This window comes from Acinonyx jubatus, chromosome A2, assembly GCF_027475565.1.
Source record: "Acinonyx jubatus isolate Ajub_Pintada_27869175 chromosome A2, VMU_Ajub_asm_v1.0, whole genome shotgun sequence".
NCBI lineage: Eukaryota > Metazoa > Chordata > Mammalia > Carnivora > Felidae > Acinonyx > Acinonyx jubatus.
The window spans coordinates 139,718,920-139,740,446 of record NC_069383.1 but is presented as its reverse complement, the minus strand read 5'-3'; the positions used below and the strand labels follow the sequence as shown (position 1 = coordinate 139,740,446).

Genomic DNA, 21,527 nt, shown 5'->3' with positions numbered 1-21,527 from the left:
GTACTCCAGCCTCTTCTCTGTATCCAGTCACTCCATGGGATATCCTCATGGCTTTAAATACCAGCCATATGCTAATGACTTCCAAATTGATCTCTCCAGTCTCACTTAACCTGCATTTTAACATCTTCCTTAATTTCTAACAGGCTCTTCAAACTGAACATGTTCAAAACCAAACCCCTGGGGCACCTGGCTGGCTCAGTCAATAGAGTGTGTGATTCTTGATCTCAGCGTTGTGAGTTTGAACCCCATGTTTGGTGTAAAGATTATTTAAATAAATAAAACTTAAAAAAATAAAGAGCCAAACTCCTGATCTTCTACAGCTTTTCCTGTGCATCCTGCCCAAACCTGGCACATTTATAGTAAATAGCTACTCTGGCCAAAAACCTGAGCTCCTCTCTGTCGCATACATCCTGTACCTAATCTGTTAGCAAATCCTATTCTATCTTCCAAATATATCCAAACTTTAGTCACCTCCCACCACCTCCAGTGCTGGCACCCAGTCTAACCCATCGTCATCTTTCACTTAGATTATTGAGGTAGCCTCCTAGCTGGGCTCCTTGCTTTTTATTCGTCCCCTGCCCAGTTCCTTACTGTCGCAACTGGAGTGATCCTTTAGAAAAATACATCAGATGACTTCAGACTGTGTCTTATGCTATGTTGAAAACCGCCCCCTTCTCACACAAAGTAAAAGCCAAAGTCTTAAGTCTTTGTGATGATCCCTACCCCCATCGTACCCCCCACCCCCCGCCCCAGTACACCCTACCTCTCTGCCCTCTGCCCTCACTCTCCACCTAGTCACATGGCTCCAGCCTCTGTGGCCTCTTCTCTGTTCTCTGGATGGATGTGCCAGGCATGCTCTGGCCTTCAACATTTGTACTTCTCTGCCTGGAGTGCTTCCCCCCTGCCCGCCCCCAGCCCATGGCTCGGCTCACCTCCCCTCCACTTGAGATCTTTCCTCCAACATCACCCTCTCTGGGAGGCCTTCTCTGACTTACTTAAAACCACTGTCCCTCCCACTGCACCCCCAGCATTCCTGATCCCCTTCCCTGCTTTCCTTTTCTTAGCAGTACCACTTTGCATACTGTTTGACTTATGTTTTCTGTCTGTGTTTGTCTCCTCTAGTCTACAAGCATTTGTGGCCTTTTCAGTCTGAAACTCATTACCTTCATTTGAAGAGTATTTTCTTGAATTATTTAATTAATGGCTTGTTCCCTTCTGTTTTCTCTGTCTGCTCTTTCTAGATCTGTTTTTTAGATAATGGACAGTTAGGATCAGTCTTCTTACTATTTTAATGTTTTTTCCTAATTTCTATCTTTTTGTCTTTTTGCTTTCTTTTCTGTGCAATTTATGCAACTTTATCTTCCAATCCTTCAATTGATTTTTTTCATTTCCACTATCATATAAAATTTTTTTTGTGTGTGTTTTATTTATTTTTGAGAGAGAGAGAGAGAGAGAGACAGAGTGTGAGCGGGGGTGGGGCAGAGAAAGAGGGAGACGCAGAATCTGAAGCAGGCTCCAGGCTCTGAGCTGTCAGCACAGAGCCCAATGTGGGGCTCAAACTCACAAACTGTGAGATCATGACTTGAGCCGAAGTCAGACAGTCAACCGACTGAACCACCCAGGCGCCCCCTGAATATTACTTTTTAAGAAATGACATTCTTGGCTTGTGGTTGGAATATTCCCTCTTAACTCTTTGAGGATATTACTTATCTTTTTAAAAAAAGTCCTTCTCCCAGAAGATTCTCTTCTACCCTCCAAGTTATTTCGTTCTTGCTTGTTTGGGCTCTGTTTTATGTCAGGGGCTTCCCGCAGGTGTCTGGTGATCCCTGAGTGTCTGACCATAGCTAAGAGTGGGGCATTAGCTAGCTGCTTAGAAGTCTGGGTGTGCTTGTAGATATGTGGGATTCTCTATGGGGTGAATTGGGGGACCGTGGGGTCAGTGTCTTTGGCTCTCTCTCCTTTGGGCTTGTCAGATTCTCCAGAGAAGGAGTGTGCTATCATCTTCCTGTAGGCCACGAGCCTGGCTGCCAGCTTTCTGGGAACCAGGGAAAAGACGGCTGGGGGAGGGGGCTGTTAGCACGGGGCCTACAAACATTTGTTCAGGCTGCTGTTTTCTGAAGGGTAGCCTCATTCTCACCTATGCCTAATGTTCCCTGGCCCACAGACCCTCTATGTACCCTTCTGCCAGGGTGAGGTCAAGGAAAAGGCTCAAAACCACTCACAGAGAAGGAGGGGAACTGAGGGTTCAGAGCCTTCTGAAACAGACTTCCAGCCCATCCTGTGGGTCTTACCTTCATCCCCATTGCCAGAGGTACACAGCGCTACTAGTTCTTGGGGTTCTTTGGTATAACTTGTTTCCCACTTCTGATTTATGATCCAGTTTCCCCAGGTCTGCTAAATCACTGTCCATTTACTTTCTTATATTTAGGTTTCCTTTCTTTTTATGGGTCTATACCTTTTTAAAAGTTTTAATCCCTTTGCTGGTGTTTTGTTGGGTTTCAGGAGAACAAAAGTAAATGCATATGTTCAACGTGCCATCTTCACCTGAATGTCCCCCAACTGAGATTTTACGACCTTACGACCTCTTAAACAACTATAAACTGGGTCAGCTAAGTACCATTGCACACAGAGCTGGTTCTTAGCATCACATGGAATAGCGTGCCATCCTTTATTTGTCATCTCAGAAATCAGAGGTTGATACTAAGGAATCAGGCAGAGAATTGTGACACAGAACTTTTGTAAGCATGGAGTCTGTAACATACCTGACAACCTTGCAATAATAGGAAGATTACTTAAGTACATATGTGAGTAAATCAGTTTGTGGGTTCAGTGCACGCATAAGTTGCCTATTTGTGTCAGTGCTGCTGGTCTTGTCCTAAGTTGTAAGTCTTTGGCACCAAGGCAAGCACTTAGAAATGCCGTTGCAGGTTAAGAACAATCATGCTTATGAAGTGTTAAGGTGATCTTTTGTGTTTCATCATCACTGCCAATCAGGGCTAGAATATTATTGTCTTCATGTACTTTAAATGCTGAGTATTTCCTGGGCTCCTGGGCGGTTCAGTTGTTTTAGCATCCAACTCTCGATTTTGGCTCAGGCCATGATCTCATGGTTGGGTTCTAGCCCCTCGTCGGGCTCTGAGCTGAGCGTGGAGTCAGCTTGGGATTCTCTCTTTTCCTCTCTCTCTGCCCCTGCCCCACTCATGCTTTCTCTCACAAAATAAGTAAACTATTAAAAAAATGCCAAGCATTTCCAGATTAGATACACTTGGGCTGAACTGTGCAATACTCAGTTCTGCTATTAGTGGTTCCCACCACTGGAGTCTGTACATTAGGGAAAGTTTAATACCTGGGATATAATTCTATAAAATGTATTTTTGACAGTTTTGATGATTTAATTGAACATTTACTGACTGCCAAGTATCTGTTAGGTGCTTATGTGAAGCCATAAATGGTTTGTAACATGTTGCATGTTGTTAGAAATAAAACTAATTTGATCTAGTCTTTTTCTTTTTAAACTTTGTCATGAGTAGCTTATTTTTTAAATTTCAAATCTTTTTCCTTTTTATTATCTTAGTCTTATAGATTATGTGAGCTATTGGAGGTCGTAGGGTAAGAGTCTCACACACACACACACACACACACACACACACACACACACACACACACTATACCACCCCATATAAAACGGCATCATATTTCCTCAGAAAAGGTTGCATTCTCAAGGCAGCCCATTTTTCACTTAAGGACAGTGGTGACTGCTCTGTATTATTTTAATTTCTTTCTTCCAGTGCTCTGTTCAGGTTGGGGCTTTGGTTTCAATGTTTTTAAAGTGATCATTTAGATTATATATAATGTAACAGAATGAAAGTATTGCATTAATATGTCATGACCCTAAACTACACTGCATTATGTTGCATTTAAGAACTATTTGTATTACTGTTTTATGAATCAGTGTATGAATTGCTGAGTTTAAAAAAAAAATCTCACCTTGGAGCTGAGGAAGGATTAAAATAAGTTTAGTCAACTTAGTAGGAACTCGCTTAAACAGATTCAACAAAGACCAGGATGCGTTTGAAATAAACAGTAGCCCCACCTTAACTTTCATACAGTTGAGAGCGCATACTCTGGGGTCAGACAGGCCCCAGATTGTATCTGGCTCCTCCCTGGCTGACTGTGAGACCCTGGGCAAGTTACCTAACTCCCCTCAGCCTGAATTTCCTCCCCAGTAAAATAGGGAGATTAACAGTATTTGTTTCAAAAGGCTATAAGGACTAAATGAGATGATGTATGTGAAAGCTTTTGGCATAATGCCTGGCACACATAAATGTTCCTTAAATGTTAGTCATGATTCAGACTCATTAAAGTTTACATATTATGAATATGTGGTATGCTTCCTTTAGATACTATTCCTATTTCCTTTACAATGTTGAAGAGTTCAATTGAGATAGTGAGATAATTTGTTTTTAAGCATTTTTATTTCTAATTTTTTTTCTTTCACTAATCCATAATGCTTTATGTTGATGTAATCATGCTAGAGTGTAAACCTCTCCAGAGTGGTTTGCTGCTTTTGCCAGACCCCACTTAGCAAGATTTTGGAGCTGAAGATTTTGGAGTTTGAAGTGAACAAAGGGTCTGGGGCTAGTCTCTGAAGCTCACCATGGTTTGAGGGCCAGCCACTTACCGGATGAGGGGGAGCAGATCCAGGTAGGCTGTTCTCACCGCATCCACTTGGGCCCCAGATAGGAAGCCATCATGAAGAAACTCACCCGAGTTTGTCAGGATGCCATGTAAAGCATAGAGGTCACAGAGGCGTTTGAGCACCTGCTGAATTGCTGGTTCATTTTCTAGTTTGTCCAGAGTTTCTGTAAAATTCTTTACACTGATATAATGGCAGTGTGCCTAAAAGACACAAAGATACATTAGCTTCTGATTTCTGACCTCAGAAGTCCTGGAAGCTTAGGAAGACTGCTGGAATAAGCCCCCTGTGGCCATGTGTTTCCCAGCGGGCTGGCAGCTGCCTTTTCTCCTGGCTGTGGGTCTGACTGAGCCTTTTTGATGGTGTGTGTGTGTGCGTGCGCACGCAGGCGTGTGCTTATGTTGGGGGCTTGTGGGCTCTGGAGCTCGGCCCTTAGCTTCCTTATTTTGTTTGGGGGAAATTTCAAATAGATTTGAAAAGTAGAAAGAATACAGGGGTATTGGAGGCTGGCCTGGAGACAGTGGAGGACAGTACCACTCTTCTTGAGAAAACAGCTGTTTATTGTTTGCCATGTTCAAGGCAGTGGTGTGTGTGTGTATATATGTGCTTGTGTACGTTGTGGAGGAGAGAAAGTAGAGGCTCAAGATAGACACAAAATTTATCCCAGCTAGAGAGTAAACTCTGTGAGGTAAGCAGGGCTGTTATTTAGCCCATATCCAACAGTCTTGCTTTGTCACTGGTTAAAATAAGACTTTCAGGCTCCTGGCTGGCTCAGTCGGTGGAGCATATGACTCTTGATCTCAGGGTCATAGTTTCAAGCCCCACATTGGGCACAGAGCTTACATAAAAAGCGTAAAACTTTTGGTACCAGTTGGTAAGTGACCACTGCCCTCAACCCTGTGAGAGCCCCTTGGGTCAGCCAGGATCCTTCCCTGGGACTTCCTCTTCCCCACAGCTCAGCAAATAAAGGATGAATGCCTGGCCCAGCAGGAGACTTTCAGGCCTCTGCCTCCATTAGGCCTGAAGTGCTTTCTGACTGGCCCTTGCCCCTGCCCTACCAGTTGTTAGGTATTTTGAATATTCCACTTCTCTCCAAGACAAATCACACTATAGTTATCAGGTGAGGTATATGAATTCCATGGGGGCAGGTGGGTAGGGAGGAAAGGAGAGCATATTAAATTCTTCTCAAATCTTGATGTATAGACAGATTAGCTGGTGATCTTGTCAAAATGCAGATACCCGGATAGCTTCCCAGTAAGGCCTTAAGTAGCTAGGCTTAGACTGTCTTGAGGGTTCAAAGAAATTTACTCAGGGGAACAAAGAATGGGAAAGGCCATTTGAGTCAGGGGGGATTTCCTGTGCACACGCCTGTACTTGAAGGAGGCTACAAGCAGTCTACTGAGGGGAGGACAGACTGTACACATTAGGGCAGGTGGGCCACCCGGGACCTGGGTCAGTAAAGGGCCGTGAATGACATGGTTGGTGATGTGGAGAACAAATGCAAAAGAAATGTAGATGAAATTAAATTTCCTTATAAGTTGCAGCCCATTGACAAGTACTTGAGACAGGCCGAATGTGACATTCCTCCAGGAACTTCCAACTGCCTTAATGTTAATACCTTACTAGAGGAAAAAGCCTTAGCTTGACAACAGCCGGGTCTTCAGGATCCTGTAACTTATGAAAATCCTTTCAGAGACTTCCTTTGTGTCTACCCCTCCCAGCTTAAAAGTATATAATCACTTGCTCCTTACAACCCCACGGCAGCTCTTTCAACCCGTGGGTCCTGTCCCCGTGCTTTAACAAAACTACCTTTTTTTGCACCGAAAACGTCTCAAGAAAGAATTCCTTCTTGACCGTTTGCTCTTGAAGCCTGCATCAAATCACATCAGTTGGGGTTTCATTTTGTGGGGGTCAGAGAACCACCAAAGTCTTCCACAGGGAAGTGACCCCATCAGGTCTCTCACTTTGGGAGGGATCTGCCTTTCCCACGGAGCCTCCGCACGGGTGTGAACGCCACCACTTTGCCACCTGGACCTGGTGTCGTCACAGGCACGCAGAGTTTGCAATATTTGGAGGTAGAAGAGGGACAGATGTGCTCTGCTGCCTCTGTGGAGTCAGACAGCCCTCCGTGCTCAAACCGGATAGACCCTGCTCCCCTGTTCTAAGCTGGGGGCCACATCCTTAATTTCTCAGGACCATGGGTTGTGGAGTGCAGTGATCAAAAAAGAACTGCCTGAGGGCCCCGGCCTCTGCTTCTGTGACAGGGTGAACCCCACTTTGGCACCATGCTCTGAACACAGTGAACTTTATTTACTTTTTGTATATGTTGGTTTAAATCTTGCATCCTGCCTAATTTGGGTGAGGGGGTGGGATGTGTTGCATTGCCAGGTGCATCTTTAATTTTACATGTATGAACTCATTTAATCTTCATAATCATCATAAAAGGTAGGTACTGTTATGAGCTCCATTTTGCAGATGAGACTGAGGCACTGAAAGATTAAATTCCTCGCCCAAGGTCACATGGCTAGTAAGTGGTAGCAACGAGATCCATATCAGAATAGTCCACCTCCCGGTTAAGAGTCTGTGCTCTTAACTACTACGCTGTGTTGCCAAAGCCATTAGAGACCGAGGCTGGATTATAGTGGGTACCAGCATTTGCTCCAGTGGTGCTAGGGACTGACATCTCTCCGAGGCAGGGTCTCAGATTATAGGGTGAGAGCCCATCCATCAGAGCTTAAAGTTCCTGTCGATGCCCCTTTGTTTTACATACTGGGAAGTTACAGGCCAGAAAAGGAAGGACAACCAGGGGTCAGTCACATAGAGAGGAAACTCCTACAGAACTTAGGCCAGGGCTTGTTCCTTGTCCACCACTCTGCCACTGTCCCCAGTCCCCTTGTGTTGTTGTCACTCTCTACCTGCATATTTCTGGTTTCTAGATGGGACCCGGTGGGTGCTTAAGGTTCCTGCAGAGTACGTGGTTCTTCCAAAGCACGAAGCTCAGACATTGCAGATTTCTCTGCCCATTATGACTTTGGAGATTTATCTTGGGCACCATCTCCCCAGGAAGCCACTTTTCTTCAGCTTACAATGGCTGGGGGAGAAGGGACTTGCTCTTCTCCTCTAGACTGGCTGAGCTTGGTGCCCCTAAAACTTGGGGATCACCTCCCTCCCTCACACACAGTGGCTCTCTGGGGACACGGCTTGCATCCATGAGGGAAAAGAAAGCAAAGCAAAGCATCATAACTATTTCCTACCTCTGGGACTTCATTCCTTTTAGTTCTGTTTCCTCATCCTTAAAATGGAGATTATGCTGCTCTCACCCCCAGGGTTGTGTGTGTTAAATGAGGTAACCCTGGCACGCATTGTCTGGTCCTTTGGAAGGCAGGGCATAGGTTTGGAAAATGGATGAATAATGGGCAGCTGTGGTTCCTTTTTTGGTAGTCTGATGAAAGCACAGCCTCGGCTCACCCTCCTCTGTGTTAATAGGACATTTAGCGTAGCAGGGAGTGCCCCTGCGGTGGACACAGCCCAGTGGATGGTGGCAGAGTTAATACCAGCATCAGCTGATGTGGGAGGGGTGGTGGGTCACCAGGTGGCACTCATGCCCAGCCTGCCGCTTGAGGGCTGCTACCAAACACTTCTTTGGGCTTTCCTGCCATTTCCTGGGCCTGATGCCTGAGGATTGAAGTGTTCACCATGGTTTTCCAGCTGTAGGTAGGGTCAGAGTGCCAGCTGCCTAAGCTCGAGCTCTTTCTCACCCATTACTCTCTGAGACTTGTTCCTTACTTCTGTGCTCTTAATATGCCTGCATCCACTCACTTTTCTCCATGCCCTCTGCCAGGTTCATGGTTGGGACCACCCTCAGTCCTTGCCCAGACTGCTGCTGCCTGCTCCTGACTGGCCGCCATTGCTCCCTAGGCAGCCTGCATGACTCTTCTACAATGAAACTCTCATCACCTCACTCCCCTGATACAAAGTCTGCAAAGATGTCCCATTGCAATGAAAACAAAACCAAACTTCATCGCAATGAAAACAAAACTAAACTTCTTGCAGTGATGCAGAAGGTCCCAGGCCTAGCCTATCTTTTCTCCTCCCCAACCTGCCTTCCTCTTCTGCTTTCAGGCTTCCTCCTGTAGCTCCTCCTTGAGGATCTGTATTTTCTCAAGCACCATGCCTTTTCTTGCCTCTTCCTTCTTCACCTGCTGTTCCCTTTGCCAGGAAATCTTCGTTTCCAAAACCAGAGCCTCTACCCTTTGGCTGGCTAATTTCAGCTCATCCTGGAAGTCTTGGCCTACATGCCACTTCTGGGAAGACTTTGTGGTCCTCAAGCTGGGTGGAGACGTACATCTCTGGGATCCTGTGGCAGCCTGTGTCTCACAGTGCCCAGCCCGATGCCTGGTGTTGAGGGGGTGGTCAAATATTTGCTGACTGAATGTGAATTATGCACAAACACAAAACATAGTAGAAATTGAAACAGACATCTAAGGATTGCCTGTGGGGCTAAGGGGAGACTTAACCTGCTTTTCTATCTGGGAGGAAATATTTGAACAACCTGAAGCAAATCCAATAACACTGCCTCATTACATTTTTTTTTTCCCTAAGAGCTGTCAGCAAGATTGCTTTGGAGTTAAGTCCTTTAATTAAAATACCCTGCACGAAAGCCTTGGAAGTGAAATGAGGGCAGCCACTGAGCAGGGCTGGGGAATAATGGCAGAGCTCAGATTTTCTCAGCATGGTGGCCTGCTGGGGAAACCAAATAGGCCCCTTTCAGTTGGAGCTTCAGCTGATGGGCAGCTCACCTTAGCAGCCTGGACGTGCATGACAGTGGTCTGGTTCCATGCCTCATACCTGTCAGCCCCGGACTGCATCAGAGTCTGCAAGTGATGCACTGAGTCCTTTATGAGCCTGAAGGCCAAAGAAAAAAAGGTTCAGCTTCCTGACTGAGTGGGAAAGGGACTGGTGGAGTTTGGTCTCAGGCTGCCTGGGGTCCCTCAGAAGTAGAAATACAGTAATTCCCATTTATTGACTATTTGTGTTACAAGGCTAAATGCTACACATTATCTCTTTAACTCTTAAAAATTTTTTTTGAATATTTATTTGGAGAGAGAGAGCTTGAGCAGGGGAGGGGCAGAGAAAGGAAGAGAGAGAGAATCCCAAATAGGCTCCAACTCGTGAATCATGAGATAATGACCCAAGCCTGAGCTGAAACTGAGAGATGCTTAACCAACTGAGCCATCCAGATGCCCCTCTCTTGAACCCTTTTAAGGGTAGGCATTCCCAATTTACAGTGGGGAAAACTGTGTCCCAAACTGGTTAACTAACTGGTCCAGGGTCACATAACTAGTAACTAACTGGTCCAGAGTCACATAACTAGCAGCTTAACCTCTGACCTGTAAAGCCTGAGCACTCTAGGGCAGGCACTGACCCTCCTTTGTAATGCAGACACCATCCTGATACCAGTAACTTCTGTGACTGAGCAAAGACAGTGGTTTTCCTGTAAAGGCTAGTGAGGCCTGTCAGTCACCCAGTCTGTTTCAGGTTCTTCCTAAGGAAACTTAAAAGGCAAGAAAAGAAAACCAAACAAATCCTTGTTCTCCAAACCACTAAATTGGTCATTTGCCATTTACTTAACCTTTTCCTTTTATTTTCTATTTCCTGACCGTCCGCTCATGATCCTTGGAATTTGTATGCAAAGCAAACTGTTTATTAAGCAATATTTATTTTTTTTCTTGTCAGGGAATAGATAAACAGATGTCACATTGAGGTCCAAGCAAAAGTCAGTATAATGGCATTTTAATTACCCTGAGCAGCCTTATTTTGCACTCTCTACCTCTCCTAACTAAAATATTAGATCTGTGAGGCGTAGGCTTTTCTTGACTGGTTTACTAATCTGTAGTACCTAGAATAGTGCCTAGCACATTGTAGGAATTTAATATTTGTGGAATAAATAAATGAATGTCCAGAGTTGCTCGTGATTTTGAAACAATTATTAACTATCCTGGGAACCACAGATTGGGGTATTAAGGCCTCTATGAATATTGGTGTTTACTTTTATTTATTTGTTGGTATTTACATACTGATGTGGTACTTACACATGGTACATTCGTTGCATTGCAAATCACAGTAAAAACCTATAGATATAAAAAGTTCCTTGCACTGGCCAGAGGGGTGATGTCCTACTAGCTCAATGAGGATGGGGAAGTGATGGTGGCTGATGGATGTGACTTCCCCTTCTCTGCCCACAGTGGCAGGAACTGAGAGGACTGAGGTTGGGGAAGGGGGTGCTTTTTAGAGGAGTATGCACGAATGCTCACCCATCCCATCCCAAAGGCCCTAGTGTAGGAAGGAGCCCGTCCCCAAGTGGAATGGCCAATTTCTTGCTCACCTGGCTGCCACGTGTGCCCAGGCTGTGGTGTAGAGTTGTGGGTGGAGGAAGTCAGCTGCTTTCTGAGCTGGGCACCTGGCCAGGTCAGGTGCAGTCAGGTACGCAACAGACTGAGGGAGAGATCTCTGCGATGTGGAGTCTTGGGATGCCTGAGCTTGCAGGTAGTTTTTCTCCAGAAACCTGGGGGTGGGGTGGGGGTGGGAGCCAGTGAGCAGCGGGAGCCCTGTGGGATAGACCAGCGCTCCTATCTCCAAAAACACGCACTCTTACACTCCCTATAGGAGAACCAGGACCATGCAGTTTCTTGCCTGGTCCCTCCTGATGGTTATCCTCACCCCAAAGCCCTCCCCCCCCCCACCTCCCCAGCTGTGAGGCCCTCAGGGCCATGCACCCGGAGACTGTGGTTTCTTCCACAGTGAAAGGAGGCTGGAACTGCAGAGCTGGGTAGACACTCAGATCCTGAACCGAAACCCTTCTGGTATCTGAGCAAACAGAATTTATTCTTCTGGTTAGGATCTTGTGATTTGGGGATTTATGCTGAATTGTACAGTGGCAGCAGAGATTAAATTTTCTTACTTGAGAGAGGATAGGTTTAAGAAGGCTAACACGAGTGGGAGAATTACAGGTGACTCTCGGCTTCTTTCCTGTGATGATCCAGTGCTTATAGGCTCTGGGCTCAGCCAATCCTGGATTCCCAGGCAGCTCTGTTGAGACCTCTGTGATGCTTGTGGAAGTTACTTCACCTCCCTTGGCCTCAGTGTCTCCATATTTAAATGGGAATAATAATACTCACCTGATAGAAGGTTTGTGAAAACTGAGAAAATATTTGTATTGCTTTTATAATGTGGGACACAGAATTTCTAACACATGATACTGTATCCCCCTTATAATTTAAAAAAAAAAAAGCACCATAATACTACATATGATAAATTTTTTCAAGAATATTATATAGCCTATTTGCTAGCAAGCCCTTTCTCCTTGCATGGGGAAACATGTGCCCTGTTGAGTCACCCGAGGATAGATAAATGTGAAAGGCCTGGTCAGTCCGAGCCCCCACAGACAGAAGAGAATGAACAGAAGCCACCACTTGTTGGTCGCGAATCCTGGGTCCCTTCCTGCCTCTCAGGTGGGAGCCTCCGTGAGCAGGCCCTGTGCTAAGCCTGAGGACAGTTGGTGGGCAAGGCCCCAGGAACTCTGGCTCACGGAGAAGAGACACTCGGATGGTGTTGAGTGGGAGCGCCAGGGCGGGCATCTAAGCAGCGCCCCTCAGAATGAGCCGCTTACAGCAGCAGGCCCAGCAGGCCAGGCCAGGCCAGAGTATTCGGGCGAGGGAAGGGAGCATTCGTGAAGCCCATGCTGGGAAAGAGGAAACTTGGCCAGCTGGGGAAGGGAGGTGGGGGGAGTGGAGATGGGGGTGGGCAATGTGGCATTTTCCCACTAGCAGTGGGGAGCCACCGAAGAATGTGAAGTGAGGGAAAGCTGCACTCTTCTCCAGCCTTCCTAAAGCTCCGGATGGGCGGGATCCAGACTGCGTGGGTTGGTTGGGTGGTCTCCTCATGGCCCTGCCCAGTGTCCATTCCCACCATGGACATTGGCTGCCGTTTCAACAGGGCAGCCTTACCTGGCCATCTGCAGGTAGAGCACAGTGTTGTCACCCTCGTAGGTGCAGGCGGCTGTCACTCTGGCGACCAGTGAGGGCAGGCCACTCAGCTTCGAGTAGCCATGGCCGCCGCAGGCTTTGTGGCACAGCTCAGTCCCCCAGCTGCACAAGTCTGACGCCATGGCCTTGAGTCCTGAGCTCAGTGCGTGAAGCTGTGAGAACAGGGGGTCAGGGCAAGTAAGGGGGCCCTCCGGTAACAACCATGCTTACCGCTCATACAACCTGCTGTATGTCTACAACAACCCCATGACATAAGATTGTTTCCTCAGCTCTCAACTTTATGACTGAGAAGGCTGACACTCAGAGATGTTATGTGACTTACTACAGCAATGTAGCTGTAGTAAAGACAAAGGAAAACTGTCCAGGCCAGTGTCTCCAGGATCCCTGGAAGAGGGTGCTTCCAGGACTGGGCTCACCATCATCCAGGAGTTGCAGATTTTGCTGGTCAAGTGGGGTTGTTGGAGAGCTGTCCTGTGAGGGTGGAGTTCCACCACCAGCCCACTGGCCTGAGTTGTAGGAGGAGCTTCCAGGCTGCAGACCTGGTTTGAGCTTTGGCTTCTTGAAAGCCTTTAACCTATCTTTCAGACTTTTAAGTCCTTGGGAGGAAGGTTATGTTCCTTAACCTCTCTGTGCTTCACTTTCCTAATCTGTAAAATGGGAATATAAAATGCTGCCTGCTCTACAATTGAGGATTAATGAAGCTATGCTTATGAAGCCCAGGGTCTGGTGGACTAAATGTTACAGTATATCTAAGTCCTTGGTCCTTTATCTGAGACCCTTGGGGCCGGATGTATTTTGGAATCATTGTTTTTTGAATTTGAGAAAGCTAAAGCAGGGCATTTAAGGTAGATTATATATAATACCCAGAAGAGTCTGGGGCAGCCTTAGTGATCAAACTCATTAATATTTCTGCTGCAAAATGTATATACGTCCAGTGGGATAAATCAGATCAATTCAGGTCAAATTGTGCCACCAAACGTGTTCTCAATGACTGTAATTTTGGGGGGCTTTTTAGGTTTCAAATACACACCAGGGATTGTGCTTCTGTGTTGTATGTATTATGTGTGATTATTCCCTCTAACATTTTTGGAGCTTTCTGGAGGCCAGATGTAGGTGGATTTGTATGTCGAGGTACCGTTCACCCTGGGTGCCCTGGGATGTTGGAAGGCTGAGAGGAGATAGTAGAAGGAGCCTGTGGGAACAGGGCTGTGGCTGCATCCCAGTGATGAGAACAATTTCAGCCATTTCCCAGCTCCTGCACCCCACCCCTCCACCCCCAGCAGACAGCAGGTACCTCAGGCAGGAGGCTGAAGTCTCTGTTCAGAATGGCATCATAGGAGCTGTGGAAGAATTCCAAGAGGTTGCTTGTCAGGAAATGGAATGCATAGGCTGTGGCCAGCTGAGGAAAGAGTTTCTGCTGCTGTGTCTGGTGGTCCAGGACTTTTGCCTCTGGGTCACTGAATGGAAGAAAAGAAGAAGGTTTAGAAGATTGCTACATGCCACCTCCCCACTTCCCATATCCCCAGTGCCATAAAATACTTAAAAACTGATAGCTTTTGTGGGGGGGCACCTGTTGGTTAAACATCTGATTCTTGATTTCAGCTCAGGTCATGATGTCATGGTTCAAGCCCCACATTGTGGCTGACAGTGCAGAGCCTGCTTGAGGTTTTCTCTCTCCTACTCCCTCCCTGCCTCTCTCCCTCGCTCGCTTTTGCTCTCTCAAATAAATTTTAAAAACCTGATAGTTTTTTATAACTCACTGCAAAACTTGACCTGAACTGACATGAAGTTATTAATGATCTTAAAATTCTATCTAACGTGAATATCCACACAATTCTGTGCAGAAATATTGACATGTTTGCTTATGGATGTTGCCCCTTATGGGGGAAGTTTACAAAATTACAGCATATGCACCATATTATCCTGCTAAAATATGAAAGTTATGAATTCCAACACATTTGGTCCCAAGGATTTCAAGTAAAGGGTTGTGGTCTTGTACCCCCGATGATTTGAAACTTGACCTTTCAAAGTCCAGGTACACATGGTATGTGCTGGGAGGTACATTGAGCCTAATCAGTAACTCTGAGGATGTGAACTTGGGTCTGATGGAATCCTAAGGTAGGGACTGTATTTGCCTTGTCTGTTGCTGTGTCTTCAGTGCCCGAGACTGTATCCAGCATGAAGGGGCCTGGAGTAACTATTTTGTGGATTAAAAGAAAGCATGAATGTGAGGAGCCTCCCATGGCTCTCTGGGAGGAACCCAGGTCAGCAACCCCTCACTTAGACACATACTATTATAACCATACTTGGGACACTTCTGCAACCCAGAAAACTGAAGTCTGGACGGGACGGCGGCAGCACCTTTCCCTGGCACCCCTGTCCTCCAGAGAAGACTCCCTAACCCCAGGAATCTGAAGCCCGGGCCAGCACGGGGACCCTGGGTTTGCCAGAGGAAAGGGTCCTGGGCTACGGGCCTGGCATGCTTTGTTGCTTTGTACTCTTAGCACTGCCCTGAAAGATTGCTCTTGTCACCCTGTGTCGTAGGTGAGGAAGTTGAGGGACAAAGAGGTGGGGTGACTAGCATAAGCTCCCACAGCTGGCAAGTGGCCTAGCTGTGGTCCACCCAGGTCTGCCTGGCATCTGACCTGCAGTCCATTTTGCTTAGACTGCTGGATCCTTCAGTCCATGGCATGAAACATCGCCAGGTTCTTGGGCTGGAAGTTCTCTCATCTTCACATTACAGGTGAAAAAACTGAGGCCCAGAGAGGGCAAAGGACTTGCCCAGGGTCACTTGGCAGAGTTGGGACAAGAACTGGCAGGTTGAAGCCCGTCCCTCAGCACCACTAGTTGAATCAGTTATGGCTGTACCTCCCCTGCCATGCTCACTGGGGCACCATATGCTCAGCTCCATGTTGCCACATCCTGGGTGCATGTCCCCATTTGGGACATAGTGGTTGTATATTATTTTCTGTTTACAGCAAAATTATTTGCCGTTTACAGGCAGTCCTGTGTTTTCTTTTGCTGAATCTGGCAATTGTGTGCGTTTCCACAGGCATGCATATGCATGGGTACATATACACATGTTAAAAAACAGAGAGTAGTTGGCTATTTGGTCCCATAGGGCAGAGGGAGGATTAGCTTGACACAGTCACATACAACAAAATGGATCCGGACTTGGACATACCACAGGATGCTGACAGTTCCAGCCAGACAGAGCCGACTTCAGTCGTATACTGTCTGGTATGACAGTTGGGCTTTTCCAGACACAATCACTCACATCCTGACAGAACAAACTCAGGAGCCACAGTCACCTGCAGTTTGGCAAGTGGCTGACCCAGACATACTCAGCTGGTCATAGCCGGGTAGGACCCAGTTGGATTTGGACAGACAGACTGAGTTAGATCTGATGGTCCAGGCCAAAGACAAATGATCTCACAGAAACCCCATGGGGTCAGATACTGACAGACACAGGATGGGCAGCCAATCAGCCAGGGGTTAGAGGGAGCCAACAGAGACCCTACAGACATGGCCAGATGGGCTAGGTCTGGGCAGGTGTTGCGTGTGTGTTACGGGGGTGATGTGTATTCCCAGCACCCCACTCTGGCAGAGGGGTGGCAGCAGGGGGCAGGTGCTGTGGGAATCAGAGCTAGTTCTGTCTGTAGTGGTCAGCCTGTGGGTGCGTCTTGCCTGGGCCGGAGGCAGGACTGCCGGCGGATGACCGAGTAGCGAATGGCGATGACACAGGCCTTCTGCAGAATGGGTGTTACCTCGCCCCAGAGCAGATTCACCCGTGTTATCACCATGGAAAGGTAGTTGATCTGCAATTTTCCGGGCTTGAGGTAGGTGCCATCTGGCAAGACCTGGTGGGCCAAAGGCAGGTGTTGAGTCTGAGCCAAGACTCCCCAGACTGTCCTATACCCATAACTATGGGCTTCATGCCCTGCAGGCACCACAGTCCTCAAACCGCTCACCTGGGACAGATGGCCGACTACCAGCCAGAGTGTGCTGGTGTGGCCGCGCTGATCGTTAAACACACCCGTGCTTTTTGCGAAACAGCCACTGCCCTAAGTGCCTTGGTTCACAGCTCCTCACCTTGGACACCTAGGATCTCCCCCAAATCCACAGCTTAAAGGTAATGCCTGGCAAGATGGGGACCTCCAGAACTTCCTCTAACACCCGGCCAGTGTCCGGTCTGTGATTGTTTGTGTCTAGGCCTCACTGCAGGTAAATATGCTTTCACTCTCAGCCCTTCCCTCTTCTCACATTGCTTTGCCACCCTACCCCATGACTGCTCTACCTCCCCATTTACCCGTGGTAACTCTGAGGCTCAGGTAGGCCAAGTGACTTGCCCAATATCACACTGCTTCTCGACTGGGTTTTTACACAGATCTGTGGGATACCAGAGCCTCTCTGAGGTGGGGTCTGCTCTGCCCTATGGGGGAGGATCCAGAGACAGCAGCAATCTGCAGGGGGCCACCATCCCCTCTCCAGGCAGTATAAGCTTGCAGCATCTCCAGGACCCCCACCTGTGCAAAGCGACTCAGCATGTTGTCTCTGGGGATCCGCACATGGTCCAGTCGCAAGAAGCCATGGTCTGTATAGTCAAAGCCCATCTTGGGCCCGATGTCTCCAACAGTGATTCCTAGAAGGAGATGGAGACGGGAACATCTATCAACCAAGTACTTTGTGTGGGGTACCACACACACGTTCCAGTTCCTCTGAGCCTCACGGCAGCCTGTGACATTGGGGTTTTATACCTGTTTTGCAGGGGATCAGGCTGAGGTCAGATTGGGTGCTGATTCTTGCTTAAGTTCACCCAGCCAGTTAGCATGAGGGCTGTCCAACCGGACTCCTCCCTGCCCAAGGGAGACATGTCCTAGCTTCTCCCATGACCTCTGGTGCCTCAGGACAGGGAGGCCTGTCCTGGCAGGGGTCCTGGGAGTCACATGGACTTACCTGGCAGTGGGGTGTGGTCCTCGAGGCTCCGGATGGGCACAATAAAGGCGTGCATTCCCTGCCGGGCTCCTGAGCAGATCAGCTGGGCCTGGACCAAGGCATGGGTGGCTGACTGTCCCACTGAGGGCAGAAACACGAGAGGCCCAGAGTGATCTCTGGTGTAGGAGGACTTGGTGTACAGAGCAGGCAGGCTGACTCTCCCCATCAGGAGCCTGGATGTGGGTCCAGTCTGTAATGGGTTAGGAGGACCAGTGTGGTGGCATGGGGCAGGGCAGAGCACTCTATGAGGCCAGGATAGGGTTTGTTTGATCTGCCTTCACAAATGGTGTGGGTCAGAGGAGGATGCACAAGGAGCCTGAAGGGTAAGGGGTATTTTCCAGGGGAGGAGGGCACACAGGGAAGGGAGGGCAAGGCAAAGGGAGCAGTGTGCTCAGAAGCTTGAGGGCTGGCTTGGCTTCGTGGGGCCAGGAAGAGGAAGAGATAGCATCTAGGGTAGCAAAGCAATGCTTTTTCGGGATATCCCTTGACTCACCTTGACTCCTCCTTGGAAGTGACTGGAACAGTCCAGAGCACTTTAATGGGATTGTCTGGCTCTAGAATGCACTAGGTTGGAGGGCTTTGTGGACAGCCATTCGGTGGCTGGAGGTTCAGGGGTTCTAAATGTCAGGTTTGTGGAGCAACCACCCCAGAGTACACAGGCATGGGGTCGGGAGGCTCAAGGAGGCTGCTGGAGATCTTAAGTCATTTTCTTGGGAATCTGGGAGATAGGGTCTATATGTCAGAGCTGCAGGAGTGTGCATGTCAGGATCTGTGGTGAGAAAACTGGTCCCTTACCACAGGGAGAGGAGTGCTCTGCTGCCCTCTCCCCGTCCCAGCTGATGGGCGCCTTTGTGGCCTCAAAAAGTCACTGATCCCAGAGAGGGGGAACTGCCCCAAAGAGCCAAACAAATCCAGCAGTGTTTTGCAAAAGGCACTGTGGGATGAGCAAGCTTTTTGTTTTTTCTGTCCCCAAAAGTCTATAAATGAATCTATCATCCACCTAATAATAATGAATACAGATAATTGCCATTTCTCAATATCCAGATGGTGCCGGACCCTGTGCTGGTGCTTTCCAGTTCCTGCAGGGCAGGTATTACCGATGAGCCCCATTTTCCAGGTCAGGAAACTGAAGCTCAGAGAGGAGAGTGATGTGCTCAAGGTCACTGGCCTGGAGGGGGCAGAATTGGGATTTCAACCTAGCCTGATTGCAAATGTCGTTTCTTTTTTTCTGTGGCTCTGACATCAGACATCTGACATCTGTTCCCTCCCTCTCCTCTCTCATTGCGCTCTCCTGTAGCTCCCTTATTTCTCGGAATTCTCTCTGTCTCAATCTTTCTCCCTCTCTGCTGATCTCTCGCCTGTCTCTTTGTGCTTAGTTGTATTCTTCATATTCATTGTGTTTTCTTCCCCATGTAAGTGTTCATCAAATGGGTCTGGAAGTGCCACAGGTGTGCCCTGGGAGGTGTGTTGTCACATCTGGGGAAGAGGGCTTTGGTGGTGCCCCCTCTCAGGAAATCAGAGCTTCAGGGAAGCAAGGTGTGGTCGCCACCTGGTGGCCACCGGGGGCAGTGTGGTGCCAGTGACCCGACTCTGAGCCTTCCTTCCTCGGTGTCTGGAGCAGCGGCAGGGAGTGATGTTTTTCTCTCTAACTGTGTGATCAAATGGAAGCCTAACCATTAACCTGGGCGATGAGAGGACCTGGGGTTGTGGAGAGTGCCTGGGACTAGGCTGTGGTTCTGTGATGTGTGTGTGTGTGTGTGTGTGTGTGTGTGTGTGCGCGCGCGCATGCGTGGCGTCTGTGTGGGGGCAGCATGCTTGTGAGAGAGGCCTTGGCCCTCATTCCCCACAGTTGAGTTGGTTTCCTCAGCTACTTCAAAGTTCCCTTGGAGGCCTCTCAGCTGCTCGCTGATGAAATTATTCACATCCCACCTGTTTAAAGTGAGGCCCCGAAGTTCAAGAAAGTGAATTGATTTGCTCAAGGTCACCAGCCTAGACCAGGGCATCAACCCAAGGTGCACTGGAATCAGAGCCAGTGCTATTCTGCTGTCCAACTTTGTTCTCACTGGGGACGGATGGGGCTGGGGGGGGAGGCGATGGATACTCACGGTCCCCAGGCCACCATTTGGTGGCAGTCATCGTGGGGCTGTGTACCACAAACTCCTGGGTGGCTGCATCATAGGTGGCTTCAGTCTCCAGGCCCTGAAGATATGTCCCTTGGAATCAAGGAGGGGAGTTAGACATGGGGCCAGGGTAGGCATCTCACCTGGGGAGGAGTGTCCTGGTGGGCCTGGAGCTGCCAGGCACCCGCCTAGTCTGGAGTGGGGGGAGCTCCCCGCTGTACACTCAGTCATCTCTCCTCTTTCACCCGTGGGCTGTGAGGGGGACACATGGCCAGCCCATGACAAGGGATGGTCACTGACATTTCCAGAAGGAATGACTTGCCCATTGCTAGCTCATACGACCTGTTTGTGTAAATTAGAAAAAGGTACCCCCTCCTTCAAGACCCTTGCCTGCCACCCGCTGGAATGTTTTCACATGAAATCTGTACAATGTCTGACCACTGAGATGTGAATGGGCTCTCCGGAACCTTGCACAACCTGCACACGGTGTCAGGAGCCCTGGCTCACCGTGTCCCAGTTCTGTCTGGGCGTATGTTGTGATGATCTGGAAATTATTGCAGAGTGGGGCCCATTTGGCAATCTGCTCCTCTGAGCCCAGGCTCCTGAGGGCTTTCAGGAAAAGGCTGTGTATATTTAAGGCCACTTCTCCAGAAACGGCTCTGTTGGGGAGAGATGCAGTGGTTGAGTAGTGTCTTGGAGACAGGGACCCGGTACCATCAGCCTGGCAGCATGCAGGAGGGAAGGGGCACCTGCCATCCTGCTTTCCCGACAGCCACTGACTTTAAAGTAGGGGAAAATCACTCATGGGGTTAAGGGTTTCCAGGTGATCCCAGGTAAATTCCTCTCTGGTGGGGCTACCCTGGGAGTGAGTACCTATAAGCATAAAATAATTCAGGACTGTTTTCCGACCAGCCCAGGCACTTTGCTATTGTCTGGATGTGGAATTTCCTCTGGACGGCGGCCTCATAACATTCATTCTGGGTCATGAAATAATTATCCTTCAGGCTGCATTTTGGATCACTGTGGATGATGCTCTCTTTCAAAAAACAAAGAACAGAAGGCTTAGAGATCTGGGTGAGGTTCCTGGCGCCTTCAGATCTTCCCACCCGCTTGCCTCATGGACGTGGAAAGGAAGCCAGACATTACTATCATTTTACAGACACAATGACCAAGCACCCGAGGAGGGAAAGTGACTTGCCCAAGATTACAAAGCTATGCAGTGGCAGAATAAGGACCAGCACCCAGGTCGTCTTCTGCCTAGGACTCTTCTATCCTTCAGGTGGGCTCAGGGAATACGAACAGGTTTAAGACGTCTTTAGAGCCCAAAGGAATGAATCTCTAACGGTGGGATTTTGAGATCAAATTTGTTATTTGAAGTTGGGACTGCTAGCGAAGGGCTCTTCTTCCAAGAAAAGCATCCCAGCCTCTTCTTACCAACTTTCCTCCGGAGTGCGGTGTTCTCGGCTCCGCCATCAAGGATGTTGGTGAGCCGTTCCACGTTGAAAGACTGTAGGTTCCTCTCACACTCTATGTCGGGGTGCACTTGCCTGCTCCAGGTATCCCCCAGGGACACTCGGTGCACTGGGCTGCCCATCCCAGCTGGGATCTGCTTGGTGCTGAGGAGAGATACTTCTGGCCTTGCTGCTCTGAGCCTTGGCGGTTGTGCAGGCG

General features: G+C 48.5%; 2 protein-coding genes across 4 annotated transcripts in view; one reads left to right on the top strand and one right to left on the bottom strand.

The window, feature by feature from the left end:
- Positions 1–21,527, top strand: part of KCTD6 (potassium channel tetramerization domain containing 6) — a 125,304-nt gene that overhangs the window by 18,002 nt on the left and 85,775 nt on the right. The gene's annotated exons all lie outside the window — the stretch shown is intronic.
- Positions 1–21,527, bottom strand: part of ACOX2 (acyl-CoA oxidase 2) — a 27,836-nt gene extending 6,309 nt beyond the window's left edge. Inside the window, exons 1-12 of the mRNA XM_015065272.3 lie at positions 21,291–21,527; positions 20,730–20,892; positions 20,364–20,515; positions 19,842–19,949; positions 17,698–17,817; positions 17,268–17,383; positions 16,429–16,601; positions 14,036–14,198; positions 12,703–12,893; positions 11,082–11,261; positions 9,496–9,601; positions 4,682–4,899 (exon numbers count right to left, since the gene is read on the bottom strand). Coding sequence (XP_014920758.1) covers positions 4,682–4,899; positions 9,496–9,601; positions 11,082–11,261; positions 12,703–12,893; positions 14,036–14,198; positions 16,429–16,601; positions 17,268–17,383; positions 17,698–17,817; positions 19,842–19,949; positions 20,364–20,515; positions 20,730–20,892; positions 21,291–21,450 — 1,850 coding nt within the window. The 5' untranslated portion in view covers positions 21,451–21,527. The remainder of the gene's footprint in view (positions 1–4,681; positions 4,900–9,495; positions 9,602–11,081; positions 11,262–12,702; positions 12,894–14,035; positions 14,199–16,428; positions 16,602–17,267; positions 17,384–17,697; positions 17,818–19,841; positions 19,950–20,363; positions 20,516–20,729; positions 20,893–21,290) is intronic.